The sequence below is a fragment of the Monopterus albus genome, unplaced genomic scaffold, assembly GCF_001952655.1.
Source record: "Monopterus albus unplaced genomic scaffold, M_albus_1.0 scaffold16.1, whole genome shotgun sequence".
Lineage (NCBI taxonomy): Eukaryota > Metazoa > Chordata > Actinopteri > Synbranchiformes > Synbranchidae > Monopterus > Monopterus albus.
The window spans coordinates 3,290,833-3,311,172 of NW_018127896.1; the positions used below are offsets into that span (position 1 = coordinate 3,290,833).

Below are 20,340 nucleotides of genomic sequence, written 5' to 3' on the forward strand. Positions count from 1 at the left end.
TCAAGTAGTTTTCATAATTTTTTTTCTGTGTTACCAGGATACAACTTGACATCAGAAAATGTTGCTTTGTAGTTTTATCAAAGCGTAATTAATTTTTTTTTTACTGTAAATTATTGCCTTGTGACAATGACAACAAAAGTGTCATGGATGTTGTGTTGCTTTACAGGTCAATTGCAGATGGCTGTTAAGCATGAAATTAGTCTTAACTGTGTGTTGTGGAGATTAAAATGAACTTGATCTTGCTTCTTTTTCTCTAGTTTGAGAAGGAGAAGCAGCACAACATTCGTTCCTTCTTCTCCCCGAGCACCAGCAAAGAGAAGAAGAGAAAAAGAACAGAGGATGAGGAAGCATCTCCTTCCACCTCCTCAGTGATGACCACCGCACTGACTGGCAGTGGAACAAACTCTGACAAAAGGGAGGAGAAGAAAGAAAAGTCCTGCGCACAAACACCTGCCACGCTCGACCCGGACTTTTACCCCCAGCTGAAGAGACTGCGGACGCCACAGTCCAGCCCGAGCCTGAGGTCTCGATTCAGGGGGAAGAGGAGGTTGATGGCCCCTAGCATTCTGGTCTCCCCCATGGCCCCACAGACGGTTTTGGAGCCTGACCCTTCAACTGAAATGTGGAACTGTGGGGCCTGCACGTACTCCAACAGCAGCCTGTTGCCTTACTGCGAGATGTGCGAGTTCCCGCACTCTTCATCTGCTGTCAGTGCAGGTATGCTTTACAAACAAATAATAACAAATCATCTTATCTGTCATCCTCTACTGCGCATGTCTGCCTGCGTTCCACTATTTCTTTTTGATTAATTCACAAACTTCATTTCACAGATTTCAAAACTAACTGGATTTCATTAGCAAAAAAAAGACAATAATTCCAGCATGTCTTGCTTGAAATGACATTGATATTAAGCTGAAACCCATTCATTGGTTTATTTTTCCTGCCATCAATATCAGTTGTGGCGCTCTTTTGACATAATACTTTTGAACAGCATTACAGATTTCACCAGATGGAGATGCGTGATAGTGAAAGATGGAGCCAGGCTTGCCAGAGTCTGAAATAGCTCTCGCTGTTGCGAGAATATGGTCTGTCTCACTCTCCCTCTCTCTCTCTGCAGATGACAAGGACACAGTATAATTCTCACCTGTCAAGCTAAGAGAGAGAGAGAGAACATGCACCTACTATTGCTGCAAATGTCTCGCACAAAGTTAGGAGAAAGTTGAGCTGGCTCTAGCTGATATCTCTGACAGCCTATGATTGTATCTTGCAAAAGAGAGGGGGGAAGTCGTTATGACCTGGCAGGCTGCAGGTCCACACTCTAAATGTCTGAGATGCATCAGATCGGCTCAGAGATGACTTTAAAAAATACCCCAAAATTTCGATTCGGCTTCAGCAGCAGTGACATTAAGGCAGCATTAGTTTTAGTGCTTCATTTAATTCAAGAAGTTGTGCTGAATTTGATGGTGGCATTGACATTAAATGCCTTGTAATTTAAGTTCAGACACGTATCTACCCACATTCAACAAATGTTGCTCTTGTTGCATCTTGTAGCAACATAGCCTCCCATTGAAAATCCACTGGTACCAGCAGGTAGTAAGGCTGATTTATTAATTGAAAAGCCAGTAAAGAATATGATGTTGCAAAATTTTGACATTAAGTAACATACAGTAATACATTTCTTATATGTTAACATTCAGTTAATGACTCTCAAGTCTCTTTATGCTAATGCATGATCTATATTTAGTATAAGCACACAGTAAGTATCAGCTGTGAAAAGGTTTGTTTGCAGCTTGGTCCAGTGGAAGTGAGGCTGGTGCGCTTAAAACACAAAGTTCATACAAGCAGTTACCTCAGTCTTTGAGAGGCACAAAGGCACCCACCCACACATTTTTTTAACAAAATGCACACCCATTTCATGTTCAGCTGCAGCAGATGCTTGATAACTATTCAGCAATCACACTCTTCTTTGTCACACGCACCACTCTGCATTCACAGCAGCAGGCTGTGTCAGCTCGCTAGACACAAATTTAACAACCTGCTAAATTTGTAAATGACATACTGTGCTGAAAAATAACAACTGTATTTATGGAGATATCTCTCAACTTGGCGCTGCAGTCTTCAGCTTGTGAAAATGTAAGTGAATAACGAAGTCAGAGCCTACGGTATATGAGGGATGTCATCTCAATATGAGAAACTATTCCTCACAGTACAGTAAATATAAAGCAAGATGTGACACTGCGTCACAAGTCGTCTAATTGCCATTAAGGCATGTCGCAGGGAATCATGATACCAACACATGATACAACACTATCAAGTATAAAGTAATAGGGGAAGCAATATCACCGACATTTGCACCGTCTGTGGATTTGAGCAGTATGGCCAAAATGCACCAGGTTGTAGCAGCAGCTAGAGGAAGAAGAGTCAGCATGCAGATGGATATTGGTCTGTTGTACCATGAGGTGTACCAAAGTGAAGGGCAGCAGAATGTGACACAGTGAGATGCATGAAATGAGAAGGAAAAGCAAATCTTTATCATTGGGTGGTTAGTACTGAAGCTTGTTGTGTAAGATGTTTGCAAACAAAACATATGAAGAACTTTTAAAAACAATTTTTGTTAAATCAGATAGAATATACAAGTACAGCTGGAACAGTATGTTGAATAACAAATATTAGTTCTCATGATTTCCTGTGAGGCAGGAAGGGCAACTTAGTCAACAGCATATTTCATTAATTGGATACAAAGTGAATCACTGTTGTCAGTCGAGGAGACTTATTTTTAATTAAATTGTCATATTTAAATTGTTTGCTCCTTCAGTGACAGGGTTTGGTGTCTCAGGTGGGGTAGTTTGAACTGTTTCCTGTAGCTGATTTAGCACCAGTAAACATCCAGACAGCTTCTGTTCAGCCATTTTCGGGTTGAATCAGCGGTGTTGAGTTCCTGTGTTTGCAGCTTTTTTTGGGCCAAGAGCGTGGGCATGGTTCACTCCTTCAGCTCTTTTACCAGTAGACCAGCAATTTGTCTCTCAGCACCTACTGTGAGAGATGTATACAGGATTATACCCTGGCTCTTTGCATCTCTCAGCGAGCACTCTGTCCCTGTGCTGATTTTTTTACTCCGAGTTTTTAGCATTTAACAACACAGTCCAGTTGAGTCTTAAATATCATATATCATTTGAGGATTCAGCAGTTTCCTCTGATACTTTGTCACAGCCTGCAACTGTTTCACTCCCTGCAGACTGCAATAAAAGCTTTTCCTGTTTTATTCCACCGGTCGTGCTATTTTTTTTTTATGTGATGTCTCGGTTCATGCCTAAGGTCACATGCTTTTTGAATGTGTTTGTGTATAGTAGTGTGCTTGTGTGTCTGGATTTGAGACTTACTTGTGGAACCTTTCCAAGCCACTACAAACATAATGTGGCCCTGATTGCAGGGGAAAAAAAGGGGGTTGACTAGTAAAGTCGAGGCACGGCCCTGTAGGATTTCCCTGTTAACATCTTCCTCGGTGGGGACAGCTTAACACAAATTGAGCCGTCTCTCCACGGTCTCGCTCGGCTTGTTAGCGAAGGGGGGCAGCGGTGGGGCCAGGAGCCTGGAGACTCGGATGACATTTCAGGAAGCCGACTAGAGGCTGGCCTTTTGAAGAAACAAACCATAGAGAGGTAGGCTCACTAATTAGCCTTCTGCATCCCCGAGTCTCACAACTTCCTGTCGTGTTGGAGTTCACACCTCAGGTTCAACAAATATGTGATAGAATATGATTTAATTTTAACTTAGAAAATAGGAAAAGGAATTGTATAACACTTCTCTTGAAGAAGTTCTGCTCAGACTGAAAGTTAGAAATTATATTTTTCTATAAATAACTGAGCTCTTGTCTTTTAGAAGTTAATCTGTCTGTTAATTTTACCTTGATACATACGTCAGCACTACCAGAATCTTTATGAGTGACACTGCCTCAGGCTAAAACTGAAAAGTATCATTTTAACATGTGTGTTGTCTGTGAAAGGTGATGGCATAATCCCTGCATTCATTAACATTTTTGTGACTTAGTTTTTTTGCTTGACCTTCACGGAATTGCAACATTCACGCATGTATGCATGAGTGAAACTCACATGAATAGTTTGAGTGGAACTGTGGATCAAGGTGCCATTAGTTGATTCTTCAAAGCAAGATCTGAGACTGGCAGTCCACCATTCTCAGCTGTTTAAATACTGCCTGAGTGCACAGATGCAGCAATCGCTAATTATTTTGTTTAGGTTTGATTGCACATGATGCAGCGGGCAATTAACAAAACAATGTGACATGAACATAATCTGCTGACGTGCTGCCGAGCAGCAGCTACAGGCTAAAATGTGCCCAGCATTGTCCACCTTCACCTAGTGGTCAGTGTGCAGCAATCGGCAAATACATCATCTGATTGCTAAAAAAAAACATTCATTAAAAAGGTTTTATGTGCACTATAAATGCTAACTTGTAAAGATCAACATCCTCTTAAAATGGGCGGGTGTGTTCCGCTAAATCCCTGCATATGTCTCTACACAGTACACGCTCACATCCTCTAAAATTGTCAGTAAAGGACTTATGATAGCTAATAACATCACTAATGAGCCATATTGAGTTTTGCTGTCATGTCAGCAGTCATTTTGTCACACTGTTGCACTCTTCAGATGATGGATATCTCACCCGGGAACGAAACTCTTCGAAGTCTGATTACACTCTGCAACTCAGCCAATAATGTAATCTTCATCTTTCTCTCTCTCTTTCTCTGCTGGCTCAGAGCCACCCAGGCCCCAGCAACCCCCCTCAACTGAGAGTGGCCAGGCATGCATCGTCTTCTCCTACTCTGACAGTGAGCCAGAGCTGAGCGGGGGAGAAACCCAGCCTCTGAAATCGTGCAAAGACAAACAGAGCAAGGAGGAAGAGAAGACGGAGGAGGATGAGCCTCTGAAAGACAAACAGAAACTAGGAGAAGCAGAGGACAAGGACAAGTGGCGGCTCCAAGACAAACAATCAGACGGAGAGCGAGGTGACAACGTTTCTGACAGTGGCAGCTCACTCCCCCCAGACCACACACAGGGTAATCCCACCTGCAATCTTCTCCTTTTCATATCTAGGGAAATTGGCTGGTATCGCATTGTCACCTGCCCATATAATGCTGTTTAATATCACCATTTCAAATCAATAAGGCACTATAACTCATTCCATATGGGGCTAGGCATTATTATTCTTACTTTTATTAGTATCTAGTTGGGCATATTGCCTATTTCTGCACGCAGGAAGCTTGCAGGAGATTGAGTAAACCTTCTAATCTCCAGAGTGCAGCTTGTTGAAACAAGTTAACCTACTCAGAGTATCAAAGTACACACAAGGTCGATCATTGCCCAGCAGGTACAGTAAGTGATGAGCTTCTGATTGGTTGTTTATAATAATGTGGACTAAAGTGTCATTACACAAGGCACAGGTTTCCTCCCTGCACCAACTGATGCTTGAAACACAACCTGTTTACCCGTCCACTCTGGTTACCGTATGTGTACATGTCTGTGAGTCTTGGAGGGATGCGAGGAAACAAATTCCCAATTATACAGCGTGTAATATTGCAAATTAAGACCTTTGTTCGAGTACTTGTGTCTCAAAGGGATACGCAAAGCAATAAATTGCACTAATCACAAAGAACTAATTATGCTGTGTGTAATATGAAGAGCTCTAAAAAACTGCTAGACTAGCAGAGTCTAAGAAAAGCCCGTGACCTGGGTGTTACCTCTTAAAGTAGGCAGACGTTTTGGACCAGATTTATTGAAGGATGAACCCGAGCTGATATCATTTAAATGCTGTTTTTAAAGCCTTGCAGAATACTTAGCACAGAAGGACCCATTTAGGAAAGCTATCAACCCCTGTTACCCTTTAGTATCCCAAGATCAGTGTGCAGCAACTTGGCAGATTCCCTTTCTTTCAGAGCCACATGCGCACCCTTAGACACACTTTGACATCTATTAGTGCCCAGAGATTTTCGAATGGTTAATTTCCTGTCTCTGTAGCTACCTGTGGCCCCCAACACCCTTGGACTGAATCCTGCTGCAGCTTCCCCTGCAGTGCCTTCAACACTCTGTGTCTCCCCTGTCTAGTCTCAGGTGGAAAAATACTAAAGGTGAATGAAAGGTCTGCTTTCTTTTTTAAAAAACATCTATTTAGACCGACTCTAGGGGAGAAATAAAAGCTTCACTGTCGATCAGAAATGGCAGCACTAAAGAGACACTGCTGGAGGCCTACTTGGCCCCCTGCGTCCCTTTTAGACATGTACTTTTCCCTAGAGGCAGCTAATTTCTATCTTTCTGTTGTCTGTCTGTCTATTCTGTGTGTCAGTGTCTTTCTGTCATCCGTTTCTGTATGTCTTTGTTGTCATTTTTCTGTGTGTTTATCTGGCTGTCTCTCAGTACATCCATCCTGCTGCTGGTTAGTCACTCTGTTAGTTACATGACATTGCCAGTCTGTTTCTGGTAGTGTGAGTTTAATATGAAACACAGCGTTGTCCAATAAAAGTGACCTATGGGGTCATGAGCAGTGCCTAATGATTTTCCTCTACCTGCTCGTGGTTTTTAAAAGGCAAACCGCAGAGCTGTCGGCTGCCCCCACCTCTTGATTGCTCTGAGATTACTTTCCTCAGAGCACAGACAGGCAATCACTCCTCCACCTCTCTATCTCTCTCTCTCTGCACTGTCGCATCGTCTCTGTGTGACCCAAACATTTAAACACGGATACATGCTTTTTAATGTTAGTTCAGATTTTTCAGCAGTGTCAGCTACACCAAACCTCTTCACGTTCGAAGACTGCAGTTAGAATTGGCTTTTTTTCATGTCTTTTGTTTCGATCCTGCAGAAGATGAGATGACTCAGTCCAATTAGGCGTTGTTTTCTTCCTCTCGCAGTAAAATAACAGATAAATCCCTTGGGGTGTTTTGAAGGCACTGTTCATACTGTGTAAGTGACAGTCTAATAAGACGGCTTTGTAAGATGAATTGCCCCCATCGTATAAATGGCCCACTTAATGCAGCTGCTGCGTTCCGCCACTGCAAAGAGGGGGGACAAAACTGCTTACAACAAATATAGGGTGCACATTGCAGAGCTTCTAGTTTTTATTACAGATGTGGAAGGACAGATAGATGGGATTTTGTGAAATGCTAGTGTCCTAGAAATGTTTTGGTTCCAGGTTTTTAGCTCTGCACAGTGCTTTCATCTAGTCATCTGGATATTTTAAGACACAAATTGGTTCATTGCAGCTGAAGTCAGGGTGAGATCAGAACAGCATGTACCAGACACAGGAAAATTGCACCTATAAGAAGGGCAAACATAAAAATGAAAGATATGGACATTGTACCGGATAGGTCAAAGAAAGAAAATAACTTATTAGGATGATTCTCCCTCACAGCAAAAAAAAATAAAATAAATATATATATATATATCTACCAAATCACATCCCAGTAATGTAGTGATAAACCAGTGGTGCACTGTATCAACTGTAAATTCTCAAATGGGACTTGGAGTATCAATCCAAACACATCAAGACAGAATTAATTGCGATTAATTAGTGAATGAAAACAGCGTTAAAAAGATTATTTCAGAGCAGCAGAGGAGTATGATATGGCTCTGTTGTTGTACTGATAGAATTAGTGCTGCAGAAATGTACTGCATGCAGAATTTATCAAGACAAGCCATGAAAGCCATGAAATTTAAATAAAGGCCTTAGTCTGGTACTGTATGTAAGCTCTGCTTCAGTATGCTGTTCAGATAAACCAAGTCTGAAGAATGAAGAATTGCCCATAAAACTAAAGGTGAATGTCATCTACTTGCCCATGTTTATCCACGAGTCACAGCAAAACTGATGCAAAGTTTGTCTTAAAAGTGGGTATCACGAGGAGTTTTCAGTGTTGTATGCAGGGCCTTTAATATCTCATGGATACAGTTCAAAGTAGTTCCTATGTGACTTTCAAAGCCATGATACCATGATATTGAAAGGTTTCACTCATGTGGGTTGACATCCCAAACACTGATTCTGGCCCAACTTTAAAGCCTGATGGGAGTGATGTCTTTGTTCCAGTATGTTCCTCTGTCACTCAACCCTCTCAGTGTTTCATTACAAAAGCCGATTATGTCCCGTAACCACCAGAGACCCGGTGCGGGTACATGGCAGCACTTGTTCGATGGATGGATGTGACAGACATCGGCCTGTGTCCGTATTTTTGTCCATTAGAAAGCCAAATGGATGCACACACATTCTTTCTCTCTCTCACACACACACACACATATATACTGACAACTGGCCATGCGAAGTGATTTAAGGCAAGTATTATCAGAGTGTTATAGGTCATTGTCTAAATGAAGCGTGGTCGAGCAGCGGCAGTCTCATTTCCACCGCCTGACCTTTTCTTGCTAGATGCTGGCAGCATGAGCGAGCTACATAGCTGACATTAATGACCTGCTCTCTCTCTTCTTTTTCCATCTGTGACTGTCATTTTATCACATCCTCTCTATATTTGCTCTCTGAGTGCATTTCCATCCTGTTGTTCAGCAAATTCTTGACAGAACTTGAGAAAAATAAATTGGGAGGTTTCTAGAGCAGCTTATAGGCTGGAATACTCGCATGGAGCTAGTGGGCGTATTGATTAGGTTCTATCGTGACCGGCGCAAAACCAGAGGAATGCAAACATCTGATGGTGAAGAAGAATAGTCATTTACAATGAAGGTGCCAGTGAAAATATGTAACTGGAGACACGACGAGATTTGGGAACTTCTGTAGTTAAGAGCCGGTTTGTTTATGACCAAATTACAAAGTGTGTCAGGTCCCGGCTCCAGCAGGCTCTGACGTTACCACATAAACCGAATGGACATGTTTGTGTGCTACGCGTGTGAACTGTAGACAAAATCTGGAGCAGATTCCGTATACACAGTCCGGAGTTCAAGTGTGAAAATGTCTTCAGAGACATGAGAGAGATATCAACCTCATTGGACTCACTAAAAATAAAGCAGACATTATACAAAATGTTGAACAAGTCACACTAAACAAGATGCAACAACCTGGTTTTGCTGCTTTTCGAAAGATATAACACAGGAAAGCAGAATGTTTTGACCTTCACATGTAGGTAGATTATTATATCAACTGGTGGTAGCAAGAAGCAAAACTGACTTTCATTCCTGTTCATATACAAAGGTCACAGATGATTACTTCAACATTTTCATTTCAGATTTCTATAATCAAGTGTTTGAAAGCAGTAACTAGAAATATAATGTCATTTTTTCAAACATGTAGTGCATATGCATAAATATTTGAATGATCTCCTACAAATGTCATAGCTTCTGAATATTGGGCTCTGTATAAGAAATCTTACAAGCAGCTGGAGTTTAATTTCTCTGCTACTCATTGCATCACCAGAGGAGCAAACGGAGGCACCAATAAAGCTGTGAAAGCCAATAATGAGCCAATAATATATAGTCAGTGAGATATTAGTCAGCCTCTTCCTCTCTCCCTGCAGACCAGAGAGCTGCAGCGTGTTTGTCTTCAGCTGCTGATGCTAATGACGATGATGAGGGCAAGGATGAAGATGATGCCAGCACTGTCTATCCCGTCTACCTGGGCCTGCAGTTCTGTGCCAGCCAGCACACAGACCGAATATATCTGTACTCCAAGGTATTGCTGCCTGTGTGAGCATTTGTGCATATTGGGTGACTGTTATGTTTGGGTAGAGATGTTTTACTAATGATTGTTCCTGGCTTCTCTTTTTATCTCAAGGCTTTGGGCAAATATTATAAGGCTTTTACCTTGAAGCGTACAACTGTTTGGTTTTGATTTTGTGTGTGCTGCTGCCAAGAAAAGCAGCATGGTGCCCGTAGATAGACCAAAATAAGACTTTTCAGGAGCAAACTTAGAGGTTTACACTCATGAATTGACTTGACAGTCAAAAAACACTTGTAAAACACCACTTGGCCCGAAGTCACTTAAACTTCACTTAAACTTAAGCCTGTGACTTTGAATGACTGGATATCTTACTCAAGCAGAAACATTAAAATTTGTGTTCATTTCTCTCTTTTTTTTGACACTGGATGTTCAGTACAATGTGAGCAGCCAATAATGTTGCACAGTGAGGAGAGAAAGGTGCATTTGGTCGTGTATACAGTAGCACATTATCATGTTCAGGTACATACAACGGGAATTAAAATTGCATTAAAAACCGGGCCAAAAGAAATTAAAACATGACATAAATATTGCCTGAAGGCCTGAAATGAAAATTAGAAATAGTAAAGTAATAATTTTTTATTTCAGCTCTGAAGGAAATAATAAGATTGAAAGGTCATGTGGAGTTCTGATCCCCATTCAATCTTTTGTTCTTTACCAGTGTATTCAACTGAACAGTGAACAAAACACAATTAATTTCTTTCTTTTATTTGAGTGGGAACTCATCATTGAGCTCAAGATGTCTTCATCAAGAAAGCACTGAGAACAATAAAAATAAGAGACGTGCAATTCTTTCACACATTACCAATTAGCAAATAGGACAGATGTGAGAAAGCAGTTATAGACAATGTTAAGAAAGTCAAAGGTTTAAGAACAGAATGTCTTCAGAACTAATGGTAAAAAAAACAACTGCAAATTACTCTAGTTATAAGCTCCATGGCAACAAAAACAACATAAATGAGCAGAGACTTGAAAAAGTCATAGGTTTAGCACAGTCTAAAAATACATCTACAATCCACCTTGCACAAATGTCATAGGTTATGATTAGTTTGCTTGTCATGGGAAGGACTAGTCATGTTTTGTGAAACAGAAACTGGTGATAAAGGGCATTTACCAAAGAGAATCTCAGCACTGCAACAATGAAGCACATATTTGACCAGTTTTACAATATAGGATTAAAGGGAATTTAATTAACCTTTGAAAAGGAATACTGCACTAATTAATCAGTAAAATAAAATAAAAAACAACACCCTAGCTCCAAACTTCTGACTGGTAGTGAGTTTATGTACTATATATGGAAGACATATAAGACATTTCTATAACATTTCTCTATTTAAAACACACTGGATATTTAATTGCTAACTGCTAGTTCTGTTTCATAATGAGCCAGAAAAGGAAAACCAAGTGATTTGTGTTTTATTTTAAACAAGATGCAAGCACTGACACACTCACAGTACAGGGGGTTTTTGTGTGAAGATCTCAGGTATTTCATCAAGTAAAATGTTCTTTCAGCTGCTCTTGTCATTGAACTCTCTGGAGCATCTTGCACCACACCAGACTAAGACGAACCAGAGTTTAACCCCAGTCTCTCTCTGGTTACACTCTTGTGCTTTCTTGGTGCTCCTCTTGAGTGCCACTTGCCAACAGACCATTGTATTGATCGAACTCTGATACTTAACACCCTTTTGTTTCATTCATGAGGGATCAGATTCTTTTCCCACTAACGCAGATAAGAGACAAGAGGGTTTTACATAGAGAAGACCAAAGCGCTGAACTGAATCACCAATGGAATATTACCCTGATGGCAATAGACAAGTGTCATGCACCCATGGCTGAGACAATAAGCCATGGAGATAAATGTCTCCCGCTGTCGTTTAAATGATAAACTGGAGGAATACTGGCTGAAAAGCTGTCACATTGGGATAATCCTGGACCAGGCATAGAGTTCACACAGGGGGCTGCTCAGTGCACAATCAGAAGAAGATTTGTCTCCAGAGCTTGAAAGAGGAAAAATTGAGAGAATTAGGAATTTTATGTCTATTTTCTAGACATCAAACTGTTGTTTTATTTAAGGATTTACTGTCTCAGATTATGGGGCAGGTTGGTGGAGTATCAGATGAGTGGGGTTTACAACATCAGATTCAGACACACATTATGCTTCTCTTAACTTACTGTGACACCCCATATTGTGTGGTACATACTGTTATCATATGTGACAAACCCCTTTAATAGTCACTAAAATGAAGAACATAATTCTATAATTATCAAGGCTATGGCTACAGACACTATACACTATCTATATTATATCTGTTGAGACAAAACATGAATTCTCTGTGTGTATTAAAAATGCATCAGTGATGCAGAGATGTGCAGAGCAGTATTGTCAGTTTGGACTGATTAAAAGTAGCCCAGTTTGTTAGTGGTGAGGATGGTACAACTCTTCAGTCACATCTAGCAGGACTCTCATCCTGCTCTGTGCTGTTACAGCACAACCTGCTCCAGTGTTCTCCTGAATCTCCATGATATTTATTTTACCATAATCCAAATAAACTCACGGGCCTCTGTGCACTGAGAGCACAGCACAGGAAAAACTTCTTAATGTTGATTTGTATCTCCGTGTCCATGTGTTCATGTGCCGGCAGGTATTAACCTTTAGACTGTATTCTTTGCCCTGTCTCCTGCCTGTTCTCTCCATCCACCATTCCCATGGTGAAGTGGCAAATAGTAGCTTTTACCTAAATTCCCTGGTCAGCCTCTTTCTCTAAAGTCACTGTTGTTTGAGTGAAGTTATCACTGAGGGTAGGTCCAAGCTTCAGATTGGCAGTAGTTAGCAATAATAACTGGATAAAATGTTCTGTATTGTTCTTTTTTGACAATGACTATGCAGTTACTAAGCCATGGCAGCATGATTACCTCTAATCACATTGTGGTACATTCTAGTGGGTATATATGTGTTTTATAATTCTCTTCTTAATCCTCATAATTTTGTTGCTAATGCATACATACTGCCACAAAAGAAGCATTGTCTTCAAAGCAGTGCACATATATTAGAATAAAGCAGGGAAAGCCAGAGAGATCACTAACGAGCTCCTTCGTTTCCACAAGAATTACCATGGCAACCAATAAAGGAAAAGCATGGCCAGAGTAAAGAACTTGCATGTAATTATAAGTTATTAAAATGACTCTTACTTGGTTGAAGATGCCTAAAGTTTTTGTATAAACCGAGCTACACTACAGAGTGAAACTAATTACATGTAAACACAACAAAACTGGTTCATTGGCTCCTAATTTTAGAGCAGCCACAGCTGCTGTTGTCATACATGTTCCATACAGGACCAAACGCCTTCTCCCAATTTCAGCCATCACAAGCTAAATTATTTCTTTTTCTTTTACAGTGAATGACAAATGCTAGATTAGTTTTGTAATGTAAAACCTTTACAATATTTTCTTTATAAGCTCAGTTGTCTGTAAGACTTTGTCCCATTTTACATGGAAAAACAGTGACAGCATGTTTGCAATCTGCTACTTGTTTACACAGCGTCATCCTCATATGTATGTGTTCCAGGTCTGCACTAGAAAACAAGTGAGTCTACATGCTAGCATCTCTGTGAATATGTACTTAGAGCGTTACTGTTAGCGTTACTGCTCATAGTGACAAAGCTATCAGGCTCAATAATGTAATGTTTGTGAAAAGTACAGAGAAAGTTAAGTGTGGCTGAAAAGTTTAGCAAGTATAATGTTTGTGAAAATTACAGAGAAAGTTAAGTGTGGCTGAAAACAACACTCACAAGCCCATATGCACAGATTCACATTAAGTCAGACGTAACCTGAGGGTAGGGAACGAGAAATTCAACACAGTAAGGTGCAGGTTCTATTTCACATGGTTCGAAAAAGTCACACTAACATTAACTTCTGTTATCTGAGAAACTAGTACTAGTATTAAAAGACATTCTTCTGTTGTAGCTAATTAGAAAACCAGCACCCACTTTCTATGACATTGAGTTAACCTTTGTTTGATAGCAACAGGGAGGCTTGTTTGCTGTGTAACTCTCATCCTCAGCTTTTATCAAAGTTATGTAACTACAGTATTACCTTGACATTTACTCTTGTTAGGCAAGTGAAACAGCAACTCTGCTCTGTCATCATTCACTTAGAAGGACACTCAGCAAGTAAACACGCATGGTTGTATTTCTGTTTGCTTTGGTTACACCAGTGAGTCAGCAGCAAAATCCCACATCTCACCAAGTGTTTTGACAGTTGGAGCCAAGCAGGAACCTCCAAAGAACCATGAAGTAGTAAGGTAGTGGTGCCACTATGTACTGGAACATGTACTGCTTCAAAGAACCACTGAGTGAGTGTGTTTTATCGGTGTGTCTCTGGCTTAGAGTAAGGGTGGTTCACTCTCAACCAAAACGACTGACTGTCTCCCTTCACCACATTAGATAAACTTGCAGTATTTTTTTCTTTTTCTTTTGGGCATTTCATCTTAAAAAAATTAAGTTTGTTAATCAGAAAGTACAGACCAATTTACTGTCAACAAACTGCTTGAGCTTAACAAAATTTAAATAGTTTAATTAGTCTGTGCTGTTTATAGCTTCAAATTTTTGTACGAAATGTGAAATGATGTTGACAAGGGTACAGGGGAATTAGCACTTTTTTCTTGAACTTGATTGGAAGAGTAATTAAATGATTTCTTTATAAAGCACATGTAAAGATAGTCTCTGTTTCACAAAGAAAATCTACAGTAATAGTTTTAATTTTAAAGGGATAGTTCACTTATTCTTGCTGTATCCAGCCTTAAATATATGTTTTCTGTGATTTGAAGCATTTTATTGCAATTTCTTTATTATTCCTACAACCAAACAGTTACCCTGAGTTTAGAAAAAGATATACTTTATATATTTATAATTTATGACTCAAAGGTTTATGACCAAAAAAAGAAAGAAGGAAATACAAATAGTCTTATTTTTCTAGGCTGAGATTTTTCTTTGAAGCAACTCTATGGATTATCAAGAGTAATGGTGACACTGTTTCTAGAACGAGATGTTTCTGGTGAATTATGTAAATGTAATTTGTCACTGCTATGAGCACTGTAAATTACATTACACCCACTTCCAGTGTACTCAGGTGGAGTCAGAAATCACAGATACCTCAAAGCATGGGCAGATTAACCTTCATCAATAGAGGTAACTGAGAAGTTGGCATCCTATATCTTAGGGCTTATATGCAACATATAATCACCACTGCAGTTGTAACTAAGATGAGGAACAGGAGAAGTGGGTGAATATGTGCACTATTAAGAGTTATGGTGCTATGGGTAGCTTTCTGCTTAAGGCTGTCTTCTTCAACTGTGTCTCCTCATCTGTTAGGATGGTACTGCGTTGAACCTGAGCTTTGTCCCTCTGGACATCAAACTAACCAACTGGGATGACCTGCCTGAGGCCTTCAGCCGGCGTCGGGAAAATCGAATACAGGTCTGCCCTTCCCACAGGGCTCTGTGTGTGTTTGTGTGTCTCTTGTCTGCGTTTTTGATGTTCATGAATATGTGGGTGTGAGCTTGTGGGTTGGTGTGTGTACACAAGGGAGATGCACCTACTTAGCGTGTCATAACTATAAAAATATCTTAAAGGGGAAAACTGGTACAGTTTTTGGTTGTGAAATGTGCCAGCATGTTCTTTTGGTTGACTAGAAAGAGAAGAAAAAATGCAGCCATATGACTTTACAAGGTTTCCAAGATGATGAGAAGAATCTACAAATCTACAGTTGAATTTTTGTCAGTTTGTTCACCCATAGGCTGCTTTAAGGATGACTTTAATTTTAGACTAAGATAATTTAGTTTGATATCACAGTCAGTAGAATGATTTCAATTCTACTGACCCAATGAAGATGAGGCTATAGGGGTTATTAAACCTAACTGATGTGTGTGTGTGTGTGTGTGTGTGTGTGTGTGTGTGTGTGTGTGCATGTCACTGCCATGTGAAACAAATGACACCCCTGATCATGAGGAGGAAGAGGAGCCTGACAGCACTGCAGGGCCTGGAAGAATAGGGAGGAGGGTTTGGGGGATTGTAGAGATCGGAGGAAAGGTTTTTGTGTGTGTGTGTGGGTTGAGGGGTGGGGGTCGGGGTTTGGGAGACAGCAAAAGAGAAAGTGGTGTTTTATGAGGGTCGTTAAAGGAGACGGATCATTGCCTGAAATGATCCCTCACGCCAACCAGCTAATATTAAATCCTGCAATCTGCTATGGCAGATCCAGAGCCGCTGACAGACGCCCCACCTGTCACTTTATTTATGTTGCTTTGTAAAACAAAGGCGTGAGTTGCATCCATCCTCTGACCCATCATTTATGCCCCGTTACCCTCAAATTGTCCATTAAAATCAATACTAAGCAAGGAGTTTAATGTGGGCTGTGACACATCTTGGAAAGGGAGGCAGCGGTGTGTAAACTTAGCTCACACCCAGTACAAACAAAGAGACCAAGGCTGCCCAAGCAAACATCCTTAAAATTAATTCATGGTCAGTCATTTTAAAATGGTATTTGAATAATCTAAACGTAATGAAAATACAACCTTTCAAGGGAATGGAACAAAACTAATGCATTTCTGAGAAGATAATCATTAAGTATGAGTTCACCCACTTACAGAGTGAGGCCAGCATAATTCTGTACTTTTCTTACTGTTTAGAAATAATATGAAAAGACCAAAACTATGCATTAGTTGTTTTGATGATGATTTCAGACTTCCCTGCCATGTTTATAGTACTCAGCCTCATGCCCACCGGTTCCTACTGAACATGTTTATCTTTTACCATGACTCATAAGTATACAGTTTCATTTTTTAAGAGGACTAAATCATTTCTTAAAGTTACATTAACTAAGATTTTACACATTACTCCAGTGACAATAGACAGGACGTGGTGTCTCTCAGGTGTACTTCCTCCCTCCATGACACTCTGCTGCCTTCAACCCTTCTGTTGCTATTCCAGCTTCTCTACCCGGTGTTGTCAAAGTATGTCTGGGAATGAGTCACCATAAACTACACTTCCCATGTTCACTGTAATAGAGGAACATGTGTGGCTGATCAATTTATTTTTAATAGTTTTTGCAAAACAGTGAAAGAAAAGCCATCAGAATTTAGATCCACAGACTGTAGTTGTTAGGATTATTGATGGTTCTTGCCTTTTTATGTTTTTTGCAGTAACATAATATCAAAAACATGGTTAACATACAACTTTGTCCAGCTGCACAGATGTAAATCCCATTTTCTGCTCGCACAGTGTCTGATACTCACCTATTAACCGTGCTGACCTTTGGAGACCCTAAAGGGTGGAAACTCCATCCCACTTTCCTCTTAAGTCACGACTTCTGACTCTGATTCTGCTATTTGACTCTGGGGTGGCCTCATGAAACAGCTACATCGCAGGTTATAACTAAAGCTTTTTAGGAGTCTTCATCTGTACTGTACTCCCATCAGGAGCTGCTCTCTAGCTGTGATGTGACAGTGCTAACCACTGCAGCACCATGAGTTATTGAAGACATTGATTAGCATAACAAGGGGCCATGTCATATCAATCTGAGAAAACATCTTTATTAATATCCAGAGCTTTCTTAAACTTCTATTTGCATCTTCAAGTTAAGCTTTTTATTGTTTCTGTAATGTTAACTGTTTATCTTGTTGCACTTAATGAAATATTCCTTTCAAAATATGCAGGATTTCACTTCTAAAATATCAACAAAGGAAGCACGGATCATATGATAGCTTTGAAAACTGTAGTGCATATTGAGTTTTATCTTCACACAAATAATCTTTTTGTGAGAGTAGGTATCATCCAGGAAAAAAACACCCTTGACTGTAATATACGTAGGTAAATTGCCCATTAGGCCTTGGTGCTTGGTATGGTGCTGTTTGTTATTTTGCCAGTGGATTTTTTTTTTTATGTTTTTTTTTTTTTATGTTTTTTAAAGCCTACTGCTCATCGACCAAGAAGCTTCACAATAGCACTGGTTCAGCTCTTTCTTGCTTTGATGGGTTTTGTTCATCTGTCTGGAAAACTGTCTCCCTGTGTATCAGTGTGTATGTGTGTTCTGCACGTTTAGATTGTTTGTTTTCGGTTCAAGTGCATTTTCAAAATTGAAAAGTAATAAATGGTTTACTTTTAAAGAGGCTTCAATGTCCAGACCATCAATTTGTGTTGAAGATAAATGCTCCAGTGGTTTCTGTTTCAGATATGAAATTGGGTATGAAGTGAGATGTGGTGTCCTCCCTGCAGGTGCTGAGGTTTGTTCAGGAGTGGAGCAGCCTGGCAGCCATGAAGCAGAAACTGCTTCGACACAGCGGCCTCCTCTTCCACAGCCCTGCTCTGGGCTTGCAGCGGCTGGCTGCCACCCAGCCCCCTCACTCCAGCACCAAGAGGTCAGACTCTACCTAAAAACATGTTTTTGAATCAAACATGCTGCTTTGACTTTCAAACGCCTAAGTGTGATTAACCATTCTCATACTAACTGATGGTTCGTTAAACATTTTCCCTGAAACAGTGATTTTAACACTGCTGTGATTAGCGCTGTCATGCTATGAATTACTCAACATGTTCAAGCGCTCCTCATCGGGCTGTAGTAATAAGAGCGACTCTTGGGATTTACAGAGTTTGGAAGGTTTTAGCGTTTTCAAATCCAAGAGCGAAAAATAAAGACTGCAATATAACAGTTTGTTTATCTGCATAAGCTGTAAATGTTAGCATATTCAGCTAACTATAGCTCACATTTTTGAGCTGCAATAATTTGTGAGGTTACAGGTTACATTTTTAAAAAGCATCTCTACTCTGAACTTGATTGTATTTGGGAACGTTTACACTCCAACAGCCCTAGCCAGATTTAATCTGCTAACAACAGCTGTTAGTTTAGACGACACAATTTATGGTTTCAAGCAAAGAAATGCAAAGCCTGCTTTAGTTTAATTCTGTATGAAAGTAATTATGAAATTAATTAATGCTTTAAAAATATTTAAAAACATTTTAGGAGCAAATCTTCCCCCTGTTATAACTGCAAATAAATCTGTAAACTGCAGCAAAGAGACTTGGGCTATATGTTTTCCCCTGTGAGCTGATCAGTAAGAAATAAGTGGATCTAGCGCCCCCGTTGTGCTAGTGCGTTTAAACCTGAAAATGGTGGAGACAGTGACATGAATTAGTTCCTAATATTATGTCAGAGTCCAAGAAGCGATGTGTGAGCTTTCATAGAGGAACTAGTGGATTTGTAAATATTAACTGCCCTAGGCATCATGGAAAGCTGGATAACATTTGTGTGTGTGGGTGTATCAAAGGGTGTCAGAGGATGGGGATGAGCACTGTGTATGTGAACATGTGTGTTTTTTGACAAACAAGCATTGTTGCTTGCACACTAATTACAGCTGGCGTGGATAGAGGCAGGGAGAGCTTGCCAATTACAGGGTAGACTAGTGTGTGTGTGTTTGTGTAAGAGAGAGAGTTTCTCTACTGGGGAACGTGTTTGGGTGCATGAACCTAATCAAAGTGTGAGTAGGAGGCAATTGGCCCAGCTTGATTTGATACCTGTTTGATTTATTCACTAATCAGAACCAATCAAGCTCCAGCTTCAGCTCAGTGGGGCGAGCATGGCTCACCTTCGCAGCACTGAGACGCTCAGTTTTCAACTACTTCAAACTTAATGCACTTTGCTTCTGTTTCCTACACTGTGGATATTTCTGTCATAAGCCACTCATGGTGATTTACAGTGATTCTGAAAGAGTTGAGGATTTTAATCCAGTTTGCATCCTGCCTAAGCATGCTTCATTGCCAGAGTTACTGCCAACGTTGGCTATAAATGGTTTATTGCTTCTATAATATTGCCATTGTAAAAAAAAAAAAAAAAAAAGCAAATGCACCTGATATTTTTCTTGTATATATGTGTACAAATTTGGTTGCACATATGTTAGTAGCAGTGGTTAGTTATATAGTCCAGCATGTGTGTGTATATATATATAAAATCAAAACATTTGGCTCAGAATGTGTAGATCACTTTTTGACATTGTGTGTGTGTGTGTATGTATATACACATACACACATATACATTTGGTGTATAGAGAGAGAGAGAGAGAGAGAGAGAGAGAGAGAGAGAGAGAGAGAGAGAGAGAGAGAGAGAGAGAGAGGACCCGAGCTTGAAGGAAGGAAGGGGACCGCTCTAAAGTGAGGGGGGCGAGTGGGGAATTTTTTTTTATTTATTTTTTTATTATTATTATACAGCTTGCAACAAAGCTATACTCTGGCAATTATTAGAAACAGATCTTCAAAAGAATATTCTAAATCAAAACAGCAGAGGCCAATATATTCTGATTTTAGCCACATGTACTGTATGAGTCACAGCACATAATACATTGGATCCTACACTTCCCATTATGCAATTTCATAGTGTTTTCCTTCCTGGTAAATGCCCACATCTTTCAAACTTCACACCCCCAGTTTGTAACTTAGGCTATCTGTTGTGAGTTTGAAGTGTCAGGCTAAAACTCAGAGAAGACAGGGTTATTTTCAGTCTTGGTGAAGCTCCTCCAGAGCTGCTGAAGACATTTTCACATTCTGAGATGATTATTAATAAAATGAACTTCCCAGA

The 20,340-nt window shown here is 40.1% G+C and overlaps 1 protein-coding gene across 12 annotated transcripts in view; it reads left to right on the plus strand.

Moving 5' to 3' along the window:
• zranb3 (zinc finger, RAN-binding domain containing 3) overlaps nt 1-20,340 on the plus strand; it is an 81,180-nt gene that overhangs the window by 35,079 nt on the left and 25,761 nt on the right. For all 12 annotated transcript variants that reach the window (XM_020592226.1, XM_020592229.1, XM_020592233.1 and 9 more), the window contains 5 exons: nt 258-717; nt 4,775-5,074; nt 9,521-9,675; nt 15,090-15,194; nt 17,988-18,130. In XM_020592226.1, coding sequence (XP_020447882.1) covers nt 258-717; nt 4,775-5,074; nt 9,521-9,675; nt 15,090-15,194; nt 17,988-18,130 — 1,163 coding nt within the window. The remainder of the gene's footprint in view (nt 1-257; nt 718-4,774; nt 5,075-9,520; nt 9,676-15,089; nt 15,195-17,987; nt 18,131-20,340) is intronic.